At 38.7% G+C, this 19,378-nt stretch overlaps 2 protein-coding genes across 3 annotated transcripts; both read left to right on the top strand.

Moving 5' to 3' along the window:
- Positions 1–130: 130 nt before the first annotated feature.
- Positions 131–6,266, top strand: rrm2b (ribonucleotide reductase M2 b). The gene is made up of 9 exons (XM_023278771.3): positions 131–327; positions 850–1,014; positions 2,433–2,549; positions 2,915–3,048; positions 4,327–4,421; positions 4,542–4,675; positions 5,084–5,188; positions 5,350–5,463; positions 5,690–6,266. The coding sequence occupies exons 1-9, from the start codon at positions 244–246 to the stop codon at positions 5,840–5,842; spliced, it is 1,101 nt and encodes a 366-aa protein (XP_023134539.1). The 5' UTR covers positions 131–243; the 3' UTR covers positions 5,843–6,266.
- Positions 6,267–6,500: 234 nt separating this feature from the next.
- On the top strand, positions 6,501–14,148 carry mtdha (metadherin a). 2 transcript variants are annotated; one of them, XM_023278783.3, is made up of 12 exons: positions 6,501–6,912; positions 7,788–7,886; positions 8,120–8,231; positions 8,595–8,756; positions 8,957–9,007; positions 9,244–9,417; positions 10,274–10,351; positions 10,544–10,615; positions 10,715–10,842; positions 11,025–11,135; positions 11,255–11,351; positions 11,573–14,148. In XM_023278783.3, exons 1-12 carry the CDS (start codon positions 6,565–6,567, stop codon positions 11,638–11,640), a joined length of 1,500 nt encoding a protein of 499 aa, XP_023134551.2. In that variant the 5' UTR covers positions 6,501–6,564; the 3' UTR covers positions 11,641–14,148. The 2 variants fall into 2 exon arrangements, with proteins under 2 accessions (XP_023134551.2, XP_023134550.2); XM_023278782.3 differs by having other exon boundaries at positions 8,957–9,031.
- Positions 14,149–19,378: the final 5,230 nt, after the last annotated feature.

Below are 19,378 nucleotides of genomic sequence, written 5' to 3'. Positions count from 1 at the left end.
TTGATTGACTAGATTTTAAAGTAATCAGGCCCAACAGAGCACGTCAGTCTTCAGATAATTTGGTTTTGTAAGCTCACCGTTTTGCAACACCTGCAGTCCATAAAGTGACCGCTAGAGGCGCTGCTTCCTCAGTGTGTCACTTTAAACCTCCACAGCTACATCCCACAGACTGCATGCTACACCCACAACCACATCGTGGTATGGAGTTACTAGCGAACTAGAAGAAACTAATTCAGCCTCCGAATGACACCGACAGTGAAAAAACTGTCTACTCAGGAAATGGACTTACTGAATATTAGTCGACAGTCTAACAGTGTGAAAGAAACGGTGAGTGATTCAGTTAAGCTAGCAGCTACAGCATTCAGTATGTAGGGTAGAAAGTCAGTTGACGGCTGTAAGATTTGTCGGCTATGTTTTAGCGTTTCCTGATAAACCACCTAGTAGTTAAAGTGATTTATTTTAGCCTCGCTTCGTTAAATAAGTAGTTATAAGAATATTGAAGGCTAACGTCTAGCTTAACTGTTAAACTGCCCTTGTCTGCTCGTGTTAGCTGTCAGCATCGATGTATGGCGTCTTTGGAAATAGAACAGCCGTGAAAATTGAGCTAAAATGTTCAAAAATGCTAACGGATGGTATAAAGATACATGTTTATGCTGTAAATATTTACCAAAACCCGCTGTTTCGTAAATATGTAACTGTCATGTCCTTTGTTTTGTGAACACGGAATGCGCAGGCGCACTGGGCAACTTTCACACTAAAGGACCAGTCCATTAAAAAAAAAAAACAACTTTGTTTACAGAGACCAAAAAGATATACCACTCTTAAATTATTGATTCTGACTCTTTGCAGAACACCTTGAAAGAATGTGATACACACTGCCAGAATGGTTTTGACACAGAGGAAGAACCTTTGCTCAGGGAAAACCCCAGACGGTTTGTCATCTTCCCCATCCAGTACCCAGAAATCTGGAAGATGTACAAACAGGCACAGGCCTCTTTCTGGACGGTGGAGGAGGTAGGTGTTGCAATTTCAGTGTTTTACTGAGTGACTTCAAGAAAAAGCACAATAATTTACAAGTCGATCAAAACCAAGGAAAGCATTACACGTCATCACTAGCATCCCTGCACTGTTAAATAGAGAACTGATTTTAACCCTTGTGACGTCCTGTGGGTCAAAATTGACCCATTTTCTACTCTAAAATAAGTCATTGTTTAGTATGTTGTCCAAAAAAGTTTGAAAATGTGGGAAAAAATATATTTTCACAGTGAAACTTCTGATGTCCACATTTTCAACATATTTGGGAAATCTTTGAACATTTTTTGGTGGAAAAAAAGAAATGTTAAAAATGTTTCTTCAGAACATTCACAAAAAAATCAACCAAAATCCAGCAAATTTCGCTGGATTTTGGTAGATTTTTTGTGAATGTTCTTAAAGAAAATATTAGAAGTTTTACTGACATAAATGCAATCACTAGATATTTTTAGGAGTTTTTGGAAGATTTTTATTCATTTTTTAAAAAAAAAATATTTACGAGAATTTCCTTGCCAAATTTGGGGGATTTTTTTTTTTTAAATAAAACTTTTAAGGGAAAATTTTAAGGAATTATTGGAATTTTCTTTTCTTTTGCCAATTTTTTTATAAATTTGGGGATTTTTTTGCAGAATTTCGGGATTTTTTTCAGACAAGGAAACAATATTTTTTGGTGCCTGGACAACAGGAGGGTTCAGTTACTTTTAAAATTTCTTTATAAAGTCAGGTATGACACCTAGGTATGTTTCTTAATTTCTCTACCTCTACTCTACCTCAAAGCATCTTAGATTCTCAGAACAGCTGCTGTTTACTGTTTCACCATCGAGGTCAGTTTGTAAGGCAGATCAGTAGTCTGTGTCTATCAGTCAAATGTTCCTCCATTTACACTTTCAGGAAAAATCTCAAGGTGTCCATGTTTTCAGTGGCTTTAGGTTGCTCTTAGTGGCCTTCATATTTTAGTATTTGGATTCATTTCATTTTAGAATTTGATCTTCCAAGTTTGTATCCTGTTTTGTTTTTTGGTATTTATACTTATGGTATTTTGTTTCACACTTTGATTTTACATTTTGTTTTCTGCACATATTTTTGTTGTTGGCTGTTTTATATCATGCGTGATATGTGTCTTAATCAGGTTGCTTTAAAACATGCTATATACATACCTTTTGTTTTAATTAAAAATTCACTGCTCAAATCCGTGTGCAATTAGTCTAGTCAGAGTAAGATGAATTGTTCTAAACTAACTTACAGTATGTTGTCTTAAAGGTAAAGTTTAAGGGAGGCTTTTACACAGACCTCCGTGTTTTAACCTCTAATAATGTACGTACGTGTATTTGATTTCCCTCTTGTTTGAAATGCCCAAGCAACGTATGTGACAGTTGTACTGTTGATGTTGTGTCTTTCAGGTTGATCTATCCAAAGACTTGGTGCACTGGGACAGTTTGAAGCCTGAGGAGAAACATTTTATCTCCCATGTTCTGGCTTTCTTTGCTGCCAGTGATGGTATCGTCAACGAGAACCTGGTGAGAGGGGTTAGAGGGATGTTTCCCAGCTGTAGTAGGTGTCTTGTGTGCCTCTAAAGAGAAAGCATGATGTAGTAGTTTGTTCAGTACACAGTGAGGCTTTGTAGAGTCAAAGCACGTAATATATTAGTAGCTGAATAAGAAATGAATGAGCTCAGGTTAGTTATATCCAAAGTCATGAATAAATATTTCAGGAACCTGCAGAATTGTACTTCTTTGAAAATACATGATGTCTTTGTTCCCATAGATGTAATTGGCATCCTGACTGAAACGTGGTTTACTCGTTGTGGCTTAACTGTTTTGTTTCAGCTTTGAGTTGCACACAGCATAAAGACAGACCTGTGTGTTTGTGTTTTATCTAACAGGTGCAAAGATTCAGCCAAGAGGTGCAGATCCCTGAAGCTCGTTCCTTCTACAGCTTCCAGATCCTCATAGAGACTGTTCACTCAGAGATGTACAGTATGCTCATCAACACGTACATCAGGGACCTGAAGGAGAGGTCAGTTACCGAAGATAAATCTGACTAACTTTCACAACTAAGCAGGTTTCAGGCCAGATTTCTTGAATTTTATTTATTGGTTTTAGGAATTGACTTTTCTTTTCTTTTGTATTTGTAATTATGAAGGCACAAGACACAATTGTCAAACAAACTGTAAGACCTGCACCTGTTCACTGTAAGATAAGTCAATGCCACACTGTGTTGATTTCCGTTGTATTCTCAGCTGCAGCAGCTCTGATGTACCCACAAACTATAAAGACAAAAATTTCATGCACCAACAGGCTATTTGCAATGCCTATAAAAAATGTTTGGACTTAATGTTTTGTTGCATTAATTAGACTGCACCTATTTAATGTGTCTAAGTAGAAAACTGTTTGAAAAAATTCACAAAAAGCACAACATCCATGTAATTCTAAGTGATGGACAAAAATACATATGTCATCATCTGGAAAATTTGAGTTTAGACAGTAGTATTAAAGCTCTCATGGACATTTATCAAATGAAATTAATATGAGGTGATAATGTAATAAATGTCTCGAGGAGCATTAACTCTAGTGTGCAGATGTTGCAACCCAACCGTCAGTCAGCCGCCAATCAGTGGACCAAGTACAGAGCCATGAGGGATGCCACACCTTACAGAATGGAGGAACGGACTTCTGTTTTTTTAACAAGAAAAACTGACTGATTTGATCCAGTCCAGATTTAAATCAGTGCTAATTTGAAGACCCTCCTGGCATTACATCCCAGTTTTGGAACATCTGTAAATAGATGAATTTGCACATTTTTACCAAAAACTTGTGTTTGACCATTTTTCAACGAGACTGGTAGCTCCTCACCAAAATAGCAGCTGCTGACAGAAGCTATATTCCATGTAGCCCTGCCTGGACTGAGAGTTTGGTTGCAGCTTTATGCATAGGTGTAGTGATGGGTGGGCTCTTGTTGGAGGAGGAGTTGTGGTGGTGGGCCAATCCCATGGGTCGGGAGGTGTGGCGAACCAGGGCTATGAGCAGGTCTGGAGCTCCAGGCCAATCACTCCTGGTGACTGCCAGGTGGGATCTGGAGCTCCATCTTCAGCCAGCTGTAAACAATACAGTCTCCACAAGCCATCCCAACACAGGCTCTACAAAGTGCATTGCCCACCGCATGACTAGCAGAGGACGTAACAGCAGACTATTAAGAGTCCCAGTGTAGTTTGTTATTGGATATTAATTAAACATGAACAAGATAGAGGAACTTTCTTGGCACTGTCTAATCATTTTCAATGTATATGTGTCTTAGGGACTATTTGTTTAACGCCATCCAGACCATGCCTTGCGTGAGACGAAAAGCAGACTGGGCCCTCCAATGGATCAGTGACAGCAAATCCACATTTGGTGAGGAAGACACAACAACATAAGCATGCAACTGTAGTTTAAGCATAATGTACCACTCTGGTCTCGAGTAACTTCTCATCTGTGGTGCATTTACAGTAGTTTTGACTTTTGTGCCCCTAGGTGAGCGAATTGTGGCTTTTGCAGCTGTGGAGGGCATCTTCTTCTCTGGCTCATTTGCTGCCATCTATTGGTTAAAGAAGAGAGGCCTGATGCCTGGTCTTACTTACTCCAATGAGCTGATTAGCAGGGATGAGGTGAGATCATTTTCCATACAAGAAAACATGTGGTCTAATATGTTCAAATGACCTGTCAGGTGTGAGTGCAGCTACAAGGAATACAATCATTTAGTGGAGAAGACGACATAATGGGAGTTTTTAATGCAAGTGTGGGGTATAGATGAAAATCATTACCTTCCAAATTAGATTTTAGGTTGTAAACATGACGTCTTGCAGAACATAAACTTATACAGGTCAAACCATTGCTCTTGTATGGAGGCTTTATCTTTGATGATTTTGCCCGACACACTGGCAGTGTTGTATTCTGTGTTGCTGTTTAGGTCGTGTAAATTGTAAATATTGCTGCAGTTTGCATATGAAAACAGTAAACAATGATCTCTATTTTCATATCAGCTGTTCTGACATGTATTTTGTTCCATTTCTTAGGGTCTGCACTGTAACTTTGCCTGCCTGCTCTACAGCTACCTGGTGAAAAAGCCATCAGAGGACAGAGTTAAGGACATCATCACTAAAGCTGTTAGCATTGAGCAGGTTAGTGGAAATACGCCCAACCCAAAGTACACGTTGGAAAAATGTCTGCTACTTTTATACCATTTACCTCGTCAATATTGACTCACCCTGCAACAGGTTTGAAAGAACAAAATCTTCTTTTCTGTGAATTGTAAATTAACGTAACCTGTCTGATGCTGCAGGAGTTTTTGACAGAGGCTTTGCCCGTTGATCTCATCGGGATCAACAGTTGCCTTATGAAGCAGTACATCGAGTTTGTGGCTGACCGGCTTCTCGCTGATCTGGGACTGGCCAAGGTAACTCTTCGAAAATATTTGTAAAATCAGTGTAACCAAAGCCAAATAGTCTTTTTTTTTTTTAACCAACTGTGGTAGCTGTAATGTTAAAGAAGGTCATTCAATTGCATTGTATATACTATTAAAAGGTGTAAGTGGATGCTATTTTATGTTTACTGATGTGTAAAATGTGTATTTGGTGAAAATAACCTTGTTTCTCTGTTGTCATTCTTTTCTTTGATCCAAGATTTACCAAACTGAGAATCCATTTGACTTCATGGAGTCCATTTCACTAGAAGGGAAAACCAACTTCTTCGAGAAACGAGTAGCAGAGTATCAGAGATTTGGAGTCATGTCAAGCATGATGGACGATGAATTCACTCTGGATGCAGACTTCTAAAACCGGGATGACATTCTGTTATATGTTTGTTCTTATTTATTTACTTTTGTTTAAGCAGTTATTGACAAAAACAGCCTGAAGTCCTGTTACAATACTGTCATAGTATTACAAAAATAATGCTGTACTCTCTACTTTTTTGGTTTTTTAAGGAATAGTGAATTCCACCTTTACTATGGTTTATAAATGTTATAGGGGGAACAAATGGGGATTTAAAGAACTGACTTTGTGACTGTTTTGATGCTGACATACAACAGAAAGCTATATGGTTTAATAGGTGAAGTGATGATTATTTTGTACCTCACTGCACGTGAAGACGGTTAATATGGAGATTACGTTTTATTAAGCTTGCAGTTCTGGCTTCTATAGTACATTATTTTAACATTTTGCCATTTTAATTTAAAATAAAAGGTTTTCAAAATGCAAATAGTGCCTTTGTTCTAAATTTTAAATGGTATCCTTGCTGAATTATGTTAATTTACCAGTTTTAATTTCAACTGGAGGTGACTAGTGATAAATGCATAGTTGTTTGTAATAGCAAATCTTTTAATTTAGCTTTTTATATTGACTTCTTGTCGGTCTGTCTGTACTGTGCTGTCTTGCCTGTACTGTGGGCTGTAGTTTGAGTTTTCTCCCAGCAGTCAGATTACATTAGCCACTCCTCCGTTAGCATACGGATGCTGGAAATGATAGCTAACAGCTAGTGTTTACGCATTTTGTGAAACATGGCTGGGGACTTGCGAGGTTTTGCGCTGGAAAAAGCCGAGCTGCTTTCCAGCCGTTTGAAGGAGCTCCTGTCTTCGGGTCAGGGATACGTTCGGGCTCAGTTCGGGGTGGATTTGGGTCTGAAGCCTGAGCTGTACCCGACCTGGGTGATCCTCTCCACGGCCGCGGTGGCTTTGCTGCTGCTGCTCGGTCTGTCTAGGGCCGCTGTCTTCGGCGGGCTGCTCGTCGGGAAAAAGCGGGGATCCCCGGTCACACCAGGCAGCGGTGAGCCCGGCAAGGCCACTTTTGTTAAAGCAACCAAGCCAGAAGAACAGAAAAAGAGGAACAAAAAGAAGACGCTAGAAAAGGTACAGTAATTAGTGTTAACGAGCTGTGGAATCACTGTGGCTCAGTCATGACAGTCCGCTCACTGGCGAATCCAGAAACAATTAAAGCTAAAGTGTTTTCTCTGCTAGCTGGTTTAATTCAAACATTCATCCCTATTTATTTATATGAATAACAGCAGTGAAGTTTGACGTTAGTTAGCAGGCTAACTTGGAGATCTCACAGAGCATGAATTAGCGTTAGCTAGCATCACAGCCCGCTTTGTTTACACAACAAATTAAGCCACACAGGGACAATCCCGTGACCCACTTACATATGACATAAATACAGCACTGAGCTAAATGCTAATGTTAAGAGAGGGATGCTAACTAGCCGCGTTTGTAGCCAACTGACGGTGGTTAGATTAACGCTAGCTAGTTATCACACTGTCATTAGCCAACACGTTAAAAAAACACCTCGAGCGCCAACTTTATTACTTTAATATGTCTGCTTAATAAACTGTAACTACAACGTGAAAATGGTTTGGTTTTTAACTCTTCTAAAGACAGGGCTAGCAGCTATTAACCTGTTTTCAGACGAAAGTGTTCGCTGCTGCTGTCAGAAACATACCATTCAATCCACAGTCAAAAGTCTTTGCACTCAAATGTTACTATACAATAATATAAGGACTAACAGCTACTGAACTGACCCTGCTAGGTGTAGATGTAAAAAAAAAAAAACCCAAAACAACATAGTATTATAAAGTACTTATGTCCACGTTTAAGCTTATTATTAGCTAGATTTTTCAGCAAATAAAAAAGATGAATGAGATGACCAGCCAGGTTTATTGTTTTCTGTGTATTTATTCCTTGATTGAAACATTGTGTTGTTTATCTGATGTCTGCCTTTCTCCTTTCAGAAAACTCAGTCCAATGGACAACCAGTGACTGTGGCGCAAGAGGAAGTTAAAGTGACTGAAACAGTTTCCAAGCCTGCACCACAGATCAAAACTGAAAAAGTATGGCCAAGATAAAAAAAAAAAATGACCTGAAATTGATAGTAGTTGTACCCACAAATTTTCCTTTAGACTTCCACAGTTCTGTTGCGGTTTTGCAAGAAAGTTTTGTTATTAACAAACTATTTCCGAACCTCTGCTGCCACTCCTTACCAGATTTGCCACGTGGCATGACTTCAAAGGACTATAAATGATAGGAAATAAAATGACTTAGTTGTATAATTCTCTGTGCGCAGGTCCATGAAGTACAGGCCCCGGTGCAGGTCAAAAAGAACAAGAAGAAAACCAAGGCAGATGTGAAACCGGTTCAGCATGTGTCTACGAATGACGGAAAAGAACCTGATGATGGTAAATCTCAACTGACATAAAGGAAATGTCATAATTGTTTCTCGTTTTCAAACTGACTGTTCATGTTTTCCCAGTACATGTCCCTTACATTTAGCCTCACTTCCTGCATGTCTTTCAGTTTCCTTCTTGTTGCTAGCCAACTACAGCACTGTGAAATTCCCTTTTTTACATATCCCAGCCCAACAGTGGCAGTTTAGAGGACCTAGACCCAGAACCCAAATCATCGAGCCTCCACCACCCCATAAATAATACAAATTATCTTGTGTAATCTGCAATCAACGATCTAAAATACTTGTTAATTACGCTCTTGTACACTAAGTTACCTAAGCATTCTGTGTTGTTTTGTGTGCGCGTGTCCACCAGGTGCTTGGGAGACAAAAGTCAGTAACCGAGAAAAGAGGCAACAGCGCAGGAAGGAAAAGGGCTCCGAGGACTCTGGCAGTCCAGGAGGTGTGGAAACCTCCAAACCCCATGTGGAGGCAACGGCAGCCACAGCACCTACCAAGAAGAATAGAGGAAGCCATGGTATTTCCCTAGAAGGAATTCACTGTGTTTAAACATTAGAATAACGTGATTCTTTGCAACACATACGCTTAATGGAAATGTAGTTTAACTCAATGTAATATGCAGGCTTCATGTGAATAGTCCACGCTGAACTCAAACAAGAATGATCTTGTAATGTTGCATGTTACTCAAGCAACTTTGTGTTTTCAAACTTGTTTCAGAGTCTCTGCATTCAAGAAGCACTGGAAAGGGGGATGGAGCTGGTGGAGCTGGTAAAGACAAAGCAAAAAAATATTGTGTGTGAATTTATTTTTCTCAGTAAAGATTTATCTGGTTACACAATAAGATGAAGGAGATGATTTTAAAGCTGTTCTGGAGAAAAATCTGTGGCAGTTCAAGTAAAAATGTACTTTTATCTCCCTGGGAACTGTGTTGTAAGCGAACATGCCCAAAAGCAGCAGTTCTACGCTCCACTGACATGTTTTTTTCTGTTTGAATCTTTTGTCAGTGTCCTCCAGCTGGAGAGAGGAGCCTTCAGTCAATGGTGGAGGCTGGACTGATCTCTCCATGAAGATCCCAGGTCAGATGGGTGCTATGGAGGGAACCAAGTGGAGCACCATCCCCACAGCTACTCATTACAGGACCCAACCTGAGCCTCAGCCATGGGCACAGGAGTCACAAGGTACCGTCTAGACCCGGGTAGACCTTTGTATGCCACAAATATAGATGAATATAGACTAGACAGTTCCAGTTCTAAGTCCCTCTAGATCAACAGTGTGATCTACGCTTTCATATGAGATGCTGTCCTTTAAAACCATTTCAGAGTTTTTCACCGTGCTCTAATGCAAAAAAAAAAACAGGCTACAGTAACAACAAACAGAGTCAATTTAACGCCTACAGTTATAAGAAACAAAAATCACAGTAGGATTACTCTTGAGTTTAATTTTACTAGACCTTGTGCAGCTGAGCCATCTGGTGGGCCACTGTGATATTACAAGAAATATATGAAAGTTAAATTGATGTAGTGATTAAAGTTATTTTAACATTTGGTAAATAGGTACATTAGCAGGTTGAACCTTTTGAAAAGAGGAAAATTAGCCGCTGCCTCAATAGGGATTCTGCTAAATGAAAAGACTTAATAACTGATAATAATCTCACATGTTTTGGTGGGTAATTTTCTGCTAAATCCCTTGTCCTTCATGGAGATGCCAAGCAATTGACTGTAAACCTCGCAAAAGGCAACACAGTTGACTAGAATCAAATAACGATGGAGACTAATCTTAGATAAAACCAAAGTGAGACTTTGTGTGTGTTTTAATTCAGTTTTTCCAGTTAGTTTTGATGTCCAGGAGGGTGTATTTCACCAGTGTGTAGACATTAGTTGGAAAACCTTGACAAAAGGCACAAACATAATGGTTCTTACTTCAGTTATTTTAAACAACTCTTTTCTGTTAATGCCAAATCTTAGCTGCCCTGTTTGTTTGCCAGAACAGCATTCCAACAATATAATCTCACTTTCTGTGTGCTGTCACCCGCAGCATGGACTGGAATTGATGGCCGGATAAAGACCGACCTCAACCCTGTGTCCTTCTCCATGCTGAGACTAAACACCTCAGGTAGGTGCTGAGATTAACTGCCAGCCCTTTCACCTAGTCACAAATTAGTCTCTGCTTCCTGGTCGTGTTATCTCAACAATGCCTGGTGTTGTTTTTCCACTGCGCTTCAACAGTTTCTAGTGATTTTCTAGTCATGGCTGGGTTACTGTTTTTAATTCCCGTGCACTTTTAACCACCTTCTGTGTCTTGTAGACCCAATATCAAATTCAGTTGAGCTGCAATGGGCGAGCCACGCTAATGTTGATGATGAATGGTCGGGATTCAGTAAGTAGCCAACAACAGCTGCCCGTTTGAAGACAAAGGATCATTTAGGATTTTCTTAGATTTGACTTCCATCTGTTTCCATGTGATTGTTTTTTTTAGACGGTATGGCAACAGCAGATCCCAGCTCGGACTGGAATGCCCCAGAAGATTACTGGGGAAACTATGAAGCGCCTCCTGTGCTGGTGACACAAGCTCCTCTGCAGAAGGAACAGCTGCTACCCAACAAGGTATTAGTCTTTTTGTCATCTACATGGCTGTAATACTTTAAATTTCTAAATTATCCCTAATCAAGACCTTAATAGACTTTAAAGTTATTTTTTTAAGTCTTGAGTGTTCATCTCTTGAATGCCTCTCCTCATGGACACGCCACCATGTTTCAAATTTTCACAATGTGTTTTTATTTCGGCAGGTATCAGAGGATGTGAAGGATGCTGAGGATCCATCCGGAGGAGCAGCCAAATCTAAAAAGAAGAGGAAAAAGAAGAAGAAAACAGAAGAGGAAGCTGCATCTGAGGCTCAGGCAAGAAACTAAACATTGAGTCATTGAGCTTAATCTCTTGCATGTTTTTACTTGTTTGAATGTTTCGAATAACATGAATGAACCTGCTGTAATGTCATGTAACTGGTTTTTGATTGCAGACGGTGAGCACAGCGGCGATAGTCAATGCAGTGACCAAACCCCAAGAGCTTCCTGTGTTGTCCAAAAAGCAGAATACCAGCATATCCTCGGCTCAGAGTAGGTTCTGACTAAATCTGTTTTCCCTCACTGTGAGGAAAGCATTCACCAAGGAGGCTTTAGTATTAGCTATTCATAGCTGTGCATTTAATCCATTTTCTTTCCTAAAATATTTCTACTCAAGCTGTAATTTATGCTCATATGTTCTAAAGGATTTTAAAGGAGATGGTTCTAAATGCAGACTTCTTTTTTTTTTTTTTCCTTTTTTTATGTACTTGCAGAGAAGTCTGAGCAGATTGTGGAGCCTCCGAAGCCCTCCCAGAAGAAAAAAGTCCGAAGAGAAACATGAAGTCACATCACAGGTCCAAACAAAGCATATGCAAATGATTGTTAGAAGTGTCACATGCAATAATTACAAGGTACAGAGTGTCTTTCTCAGATACATTAACAGTTTATCAATTACAGAAAGGAAAACAAAGCAAGCAGTAGATATCACCTGCTTGGCTAAATATAGTGATGAAATGTAGTCCTATGGACTGAAAACTTAACTAATTTGCACTATTTGCTACACTGCAACCAGAGTGGAGTTTCAGGTGAGGAGGACTTTTAGTGGAGGTACATGTTTAATGGCATCAAAGGTGTTTTTTTCATTTTTTTCATTTTTTATTCCTAATCCAAGACTGTATGTAATTGTTGACCCAGAATTACAAAACGGGTTATAATTTTATTTTTGCTGTGTGAAATTTTAATTTTAAAAAGAACCATCCATGTTTTTTCCCCAGAAGGTTGCACTTTGTTTTGTTTGCCATGCTGCTGCCGCTTTATGAATTGCTGAAATGTTCTGTTGCAACGGATTAAGAATAGGGATTTTTTTCTCCAGACTATCTTCATATGACACTCACATGACCACCGAGAGATAAAACAGCTGCTTTAATCATCCTCCTTCTCCCCATATTTGGAAATGGAGTGTAAAAATCCTTACTCCTTGTGTGCAAAATGCATTCTTTAAATCACCAGTTGACACATTTCTGAATATTTTTTCATAGTAATGGTTGTTTTAATATGAAATTCTCTCTTTGTGTTTCTCCAGACATAATGGTAGTGCATGTAGCTTTGTTTCTGGGAAAAGAAAAAAAAACAGTTTATAAAAATAATACCAGGAAATGATTTGCTTATTCTTAGACTTTATACTTTAGCTTGGTGGGGTTTTGTTTGTGCTGCACAATACAGTCAAATTAGCAGATTCTCACAATGTCTGTATGGATAGGAAAGATGACGAATTATTCAGAGCTCTGTCAACAAATATGGCATGTGAGTGTTGTGTTAAGATAGGTTTGTCTGTCCTTTCATGTCATGTTATCTGAAATCTATTCAGACGCCAAAATGCTCGCTGCTTGTAGGACGTGTAGTTTAAGATGAATGGCAGCTGTGATGTGGTCCATGTCAGTTACAGTGGTGTTGACCCCAGAAACTTCTCTACAGTCATTCCTGCAGCATAAACCACCTCTTCACCATCCATCCGTGTAACTGTACGTTCAAAACACTTAGCGCTTTGCTAAAATATAGTTAAGTACACGTCTGACTGTGCCTCATGGTTTTAGGGGGATAGTATGAAGCTGTAGATTTAGCCTGATTTTGTTGGAACCAGCTGACCATTTGATTAAAAAAATGGAAAGCTCGTAGGTTCTACTTTTTCTTTTTTTTGAGGGATTTTGATATAAACTGATTCTGGATCAACACAAAGGATTAGTTGATGTTCTGCTGAGACCACAGTAACTGCTGTGAACCACCAGGAGGCACTGTAATCTAAAATTAACAGGTTGTGGGATTACATGGAGAAGCAGTAGCACTGTTGAGTGTTGTCCGTCTACTTTTATCACCATTGACACCATGAGAATCTTAATCTGACTAGATTTTATGTAGATTTTTCTGCACTCCATGTGATTTTTTTTTTTAAAGATCATTTATTCCTGTTTTGTGCTAGAAAAAGCCATGCCATATGTACAGATTGTAAGGGCTTTTTCCAGTTCTGTAATTGCACTGTGCAAAAAGCTGTATTGAGTTCCTTTTGATGTCGATGAATTGTTTTTACTAACTTTTGCGGAATGTGAAATATGTAACTTTTTTTAGTTTGTACTGGACTTCCAAGATTTATGATGGGGGGAGGGGTGTTTTTGACTTAAACTGAGAATGAAGACGACATAGAGCAGCTTTAATTCTACATCCGAGCTGGTTTTAAACGAGATATACACACACGATTACACATATACAAAAGGAATTTAATTCCATTGCCTTAACTTGTAGTTGTATAGAAAGTGCATTGGAGCCCTTTTTTTATAGCTTCCATCCAATTGCAAGTTTTGATGTCAGAATTCATTCATTTTTGCATGACTTTGATAATAGTACTTGTGTACATGAGATGAAATGATCAATCTTTTTTGCTTTAACTGTTAGTACTTGGTCCTAGAGTACCACTCAGTATATATACTGTAATAGCTTTCTGTAAAGAGACAAATTGCAGCTTTTTCTGTGGCCATCCAGTGTAGAGGAATTTGACATGTTTTTTGTTTTTTTCTGTGGGCAATGAGCCTTAGTGCATCAAGGTGTTGATCAACTGGTGGTGGTAGTTGTCGTTAGACCTGGTAGATCATAACGGACAAAAATGATGTGTCACTGTGGCTTCAGGTGCCCTTTTGTTCAATTTTTACTGATGAGTAAAATTATTCAATCAATGTATTTATATACTTGTCTCTCGGAAATGGGTTTTTTTGTGAATGATTTTGTTTATTGAGGAGATACAAATGATATTTCTATGTTTGTTTGGTAAAGATGAAAATTAAAAGAGCAATGCTTGATATCACCATTGTCACTGAACTAATTTGTCCCTGTTACAGTTACCTACACGTTATGATAAAAAGGTGGTGGGGCTCTTTATGCAAGTCATAGTTGTCAGATGAGGTGTTTATTATTAATCACGCTACTTTTAACCTTCATGTTGTGCTGCGGGTCAAAATTGACCCGTTTTAAAGTTTGAAAATGTGGAGAAAGAAAAATATTTTCACAGTGAAACTTCTGATGTCCACATTTTCAACATTTTTGGGAAATCTTTGAACATTTTTGGGTGGAAAAAAAAAGAAATGTTAAAAATGTTTCTTAAGAACATTCACAAAAAAATCAACCAATATCCAGCGAATTTTGCTGGATTTTGGTTGATTTTTTTGTGAACGTTCTTAAAGAAAACAGAAGTTTTACTGATATATATATGTAATCATTTTAAATATTTTTAGGATTTTTTTGGAAGATTTTTGCTCATTTTTTGAAAGTATTTACAAGAATTTTCTTGCCAAATTTGGGGGATTTTTTTTTTTTAAATAAAACTTTTAAGGGAAACTTTTAAGGAATTATTAGAATTTTCTTCCTGAATGTTTTGCAAATTTTAAGAAATTTGGTGATTTTTTTGCTGAATTTTTGGATTTTTTTTCAGACAAGCAAACAATATTTTCTGGTGCCTGTAAATGAGGACAACAGGAGGGTTAATTATGCATCTTTGCTATAATAACCTTAAAATATGAACTGGAAGCATGTTCTTGTAGCAGAATTTCACACTGTGCGTGCTGTGTTCATGCTTGTTGTCCGACTAATCCCGAATCTGATAAAGACGCTGAGGTTTTTGCTGCATGCAATAGTGCACATCTGTGTCAGTATAGCAGGCCCAGTTTGCAGTGACCCTCCTGAGGCCGAACTGCTGCCTCAGTCAATGTGGCAAGGCAGTCGCGTGGCACGCTTTCACAGCCTGACCTCCTTCGCCTCATCCCTCTCTCCATCCCTTATCTCTCAGTTCATTTAGGATTTACCAGCTTTTAATCTCCTACAATCTCTGGCCCACTGTCCATTCACCTTCATTTCACTGGGGTGTTTTTTTCATTCTTCCCTGCCGGGGGGACTGTTGTGCTTATTTTTTTCTTGTTTGCGCATATGAAAAGCAGATATATTAATAGTGAAGGTCACTTTGTTGTGGATGGTACTGTGTTTGCTCAAAGCCTCGCTAGGAGAATGAGCTAATGCTGTTTTAAAAAAGGATCTATCCCCGAGTTCGAAACCCAGAGGCTTTACATGCTCGCATCCTAAAATAAGTCAGATTGTGATGACATTATGCAGCCAGATCTATTCATTAATCCATCAAGTTTGAGGGTCATAAGTTGTATTTCTGGTCAGAGTCCTATTCAAACATTCAATGTGACTGTCACAAATCGTTAAGGCTGGAAAATGGACCACGAGTCTGAGATTTTGTCTTCGTGTTGCGTTCCAGCTTTTTAAGAGGTGGCAGTCTGGTTTGTATTAAGTCATGGCAGGAGAGGAAAATCCCCTGATGTGACGGTGATGCGATCCGCCCACCAGGGCTTAGAGCTGCGGTCACTGGCCCATCTGTCACGCTTGTTCTGGGATGTTTGCACAGGCAGAGAGATGCAAAGTGACATGAAATGAAGCCTAATGTCTAGTTCTACAACAAATAATACATTGATCTATAGCTGCTTTATTTAGCTTTGACACTTTTATTCAGACAAGTGGAAAAAATGCATTTGTAATTTGGGTTACATGTGAATTATCTGGTGTCAAGTATAAATCAAGCTATTTTATCCCTATTTAGCAAACGTATTTTAAGAGGCCGTGAGGGGATCTGGAGCTAATACAAGCTGGTGGTTTCCTCTTAATGCAGCATTTCTCCTCCTGAGTAATACATGGGCCCAGATTTTCTATGTAGATAATCAAACTAACACAATAATTTACACTGCAAAAACTCAAAATCTTACCAAGTCAAGTCAAGTCAAGTCAAGTGTTTTGAGACGGGCATTTTTTTCCAGTGTAGAAACATGAATCATTAAAGTACAATATAATTTAAGATAACTATGGTCTTAAAACATCTCAGTTCATATTGTGCCTCAGTCGTGCATATTTTCATATTCCCAAATAAAATTACAAGCCAACTGTCACACATTGAACTGAGTTTTAGGCCTCTGGGGACCACAGGAAGTTGCTTTCTTGGTAATCCAGTCTAACATTGGAGATGAGGAGGTAAAATGTGGTAAGAGCTTCCTGCTGGCTGTGCTTTGAGCATGTTAAATGCTGCATTTAAGATCCAAAGTGACACATTTCTTGTACATCTGCTTAAGTTCAGTCACTAGAGACAATCAGAAGTGTTGCTAATGCTTAAGGCTACATTTTCTTTGATGTGCAAACTTTTTCTTCTTGCGGCCGTTTAAAAGGGGAGTCAGCAGCAGAAACGGAAGCTCTGGATGAGAGTAGCTCTTGAGCAATATATGATTTTAACCCGTCATCACAGGTTACCTAGTCAATCCCTATTTGAATTAAAGGATTATTAGAGACCACCACTGATGAAATGATCCCTTATGTTAGCGTTTTGTTCCATTTCATTACATTTTTAGCTGTATTGAACTGGAGCTGGAGACAATGTTCCCTCTAATTTTTCCTGAGTGTGAGCAAACACACAAACTCCCTGAGCGTCCCTTGGACCACTGTGAGCAACATCAGACGTGTGCACTGTGGTCACACCAGCATCACATCCATTCAAGTTACATGGTTCATTAAAAGAATCAAATTACAGCATTTACATTTCTGTTAAAACACTTTGTCAACAGGAGCCAGTTGAAGGCTGCAGTGATTTTAGTGACACTACAATGTAGAAGAGTGAAGTTATTGAATATTTGTCTCTCTTTACTGTTGCAGCGGTTTTGCAAATTGCAGACGGACCCTGTTCACTCCATAGACACCAATGTTATTCCTGTAGCTTGAAAGACAGCTACTTTTGATAAAACTGGGCTTGTAGCACATTGTCTGCCTTGCAACAATGGGAAAGAGGCACCGTTTATGTTTTGACAACCTATATCTAATGAGTTATTGATGCTGGAAGTCTGAATCTGTGAATATCTTTCCAACTTTACTGAACTTGGGGCCACTACCACCTAAGGAGTGATATATTTAATTTTGAAAAAAGCATTTAGCCATACTTAAAGCTTTAAGTGCTTTATTAACACGGAACTAAAAATTTTGTATTGTTTTATTATCACAGGTTCTGTCTGAAAAGAGGTGGCATCATTTTAAACAGTGAAATCAAACTAACAAAATGTAATGACCAACCAGTGAGTAATACTGGATTCTGCAAAAACATAAACAACTTTTTAAAAAATCTAAATCTTATCTTAACACAGTTAATGTATTAACTTATTTATGTGTGTATGCATGTATTTATTGATTTATTTAGTACTGTTAACATATCACAGTTCTGAGTTTTTCTTAAGATAGGCAAAGGGCATTTATTGATTACATATAGGCTGTTAAATGTTTATTAAAAACTAAAAAGCATTTTAAAAAAACAACTAAGGCATTTATTGAGTCACTAAAATACTGTAGAGTACAGACCACATCAGCATGATTATAAGCATCCTCTGGTAAATTAACAACCAGATACTGATGTCTCTCACCATATGGACTTCAGGAGATGACTGGGGGATGATAAACTGTGACCTACTGGTTGGGTTCTCTCTGTTCTCATGTTTCTTACATGTTTGTCCCCTGACAGCCGGGTCCTAATGTTTTTTGAGCAACACACCATACTATGACGTTTTTACAATGATGGTTCTACTATGGAACCAGTTTGACATGTTCAGGTGTTCTTTGTGTGAAAACTCAGAGATTTCAGGCATCAGAAGGTGGTTTTCAACTTTCTTTGTTAACTTTCTGCTTCAACTTTAAACTAAATTTCCTTCACTAAGCCAGCCCTCTGGACTTCCAGGAAGCTGTGTTCCTATTGGCTGTCCAGGTGGCTGCTTGGTGTTATCAGGAACACCTGAGCAGCTGTCCAGGTGGCTGCTTGGTGTTATCAGGAACACCTGAGCAACTCAGTGTCTTCCTGCTTCATTTAGCTGCAGACAAACATTTCCTCTGCTTCTCTTCACCAGTGAACCGGGTTTGGTTCTGTTGCTTTCGTTTGTTCTTTAGGCGTTGGCTTGCAGCTTCCAGCAGTAAAATAGTCTTTAATGTGTTTCTTGGTGTGTTTTAGGGCTTTGTACTGGATAGTTGTCTTGGTAAATGTGGTTCTTTAGCCACAGTTAGCACATGGTGCTAATGTGTGCAGTGATTAGTGGATTTGATGCAGCTGAGTTGTGTCTTTATCTTGGCTGTAGTGAGTCTTTAGAGGTTTTTGGTCAGACACATTCTGTATTCTTGTTTGTGAACCAGCGTTGGTTGTCCAAAAGGTAAGAGTTCCTGTCCTGATTCTCTGTTCTCAGAGGTTCTCTGGTAGGCTGCAGGAGACTTTAGCGTTTGGGTTGTGCTAGTTTGGTTTTTGTATGGTTTCATTTGGACGACTATCTTGAGGCCCCTCCATGTGGTTTAGTGAGGTTTTCTGGAACAGTTCTACAAAGCAACCTGCAGCACAAGAGACTTTGAGAGTTTTTAGGAAGTTCTGGAGACCAGACTTTAGAGCAGCAGAAACATTTGTCAGCAGTTTGAGCAGGAGAAGGTGAGCTTCAGAGTAGAAATGAGATGGAAACCTTCTTGACCCGAGTAGTGAGGTCCTGTACCAAGAGTTTGAGCAGGTTGTGAAGAGTCTGTAGTTCTTTGGTCTGAAAGCACAAGAGTCGACTCATTAAAGGAGAAAACAGGAGATATTGTTGGTTCTTCTGTCACTCTGCAGTTTCCAGTTTCCTTAGACTGAATATCAAGGTTTTTTTTTTAAATGATTTCCCATGTGAGCCCAAGAAGGCTTCAATAAACTCCCTCCATCCCCTGGACACAACATATTTTATTACCATGTTAAATTTTTTTTTTTTTTAAATGTTTTTGAGTTTTAATCATAGTTTTAGCATAGTTTTCTTTTTCTTTGCTTGTTTATTTTTGTCATCTGTGTAAAAGGTGCTAAACAAATAAAGTTGAATTGATAAACTGAATAATTGACTGACTCATGATTGTGACAACAGAAGTATTTTCATTGTGTTTTAAGGGTTTATTTCATTTTTGAGGTTGGGGTTAAAATCTTGACCGAAAAAGAAGATTAAAGAAATAAAATA

The sequence above is a fragment of the Amphiprion ocellaris genome, chromosome 15, assembly GCF_022539595.1.
Source record: "Amphiprion ocellaris isolate individual 3 ecotype Okinawa chromosome 15, ASM2253959v1, whole genome shotgun sequence".
Taxonomy (NCBI): Eukaryota; Metazoa; Chordata; class Actinopteri; family Pomacentridae; genus Amphiprion; species Amphiprion ocellaris.
This window is presented reverse-complemented; position numbering and strand designations above follow the sequence as displayed.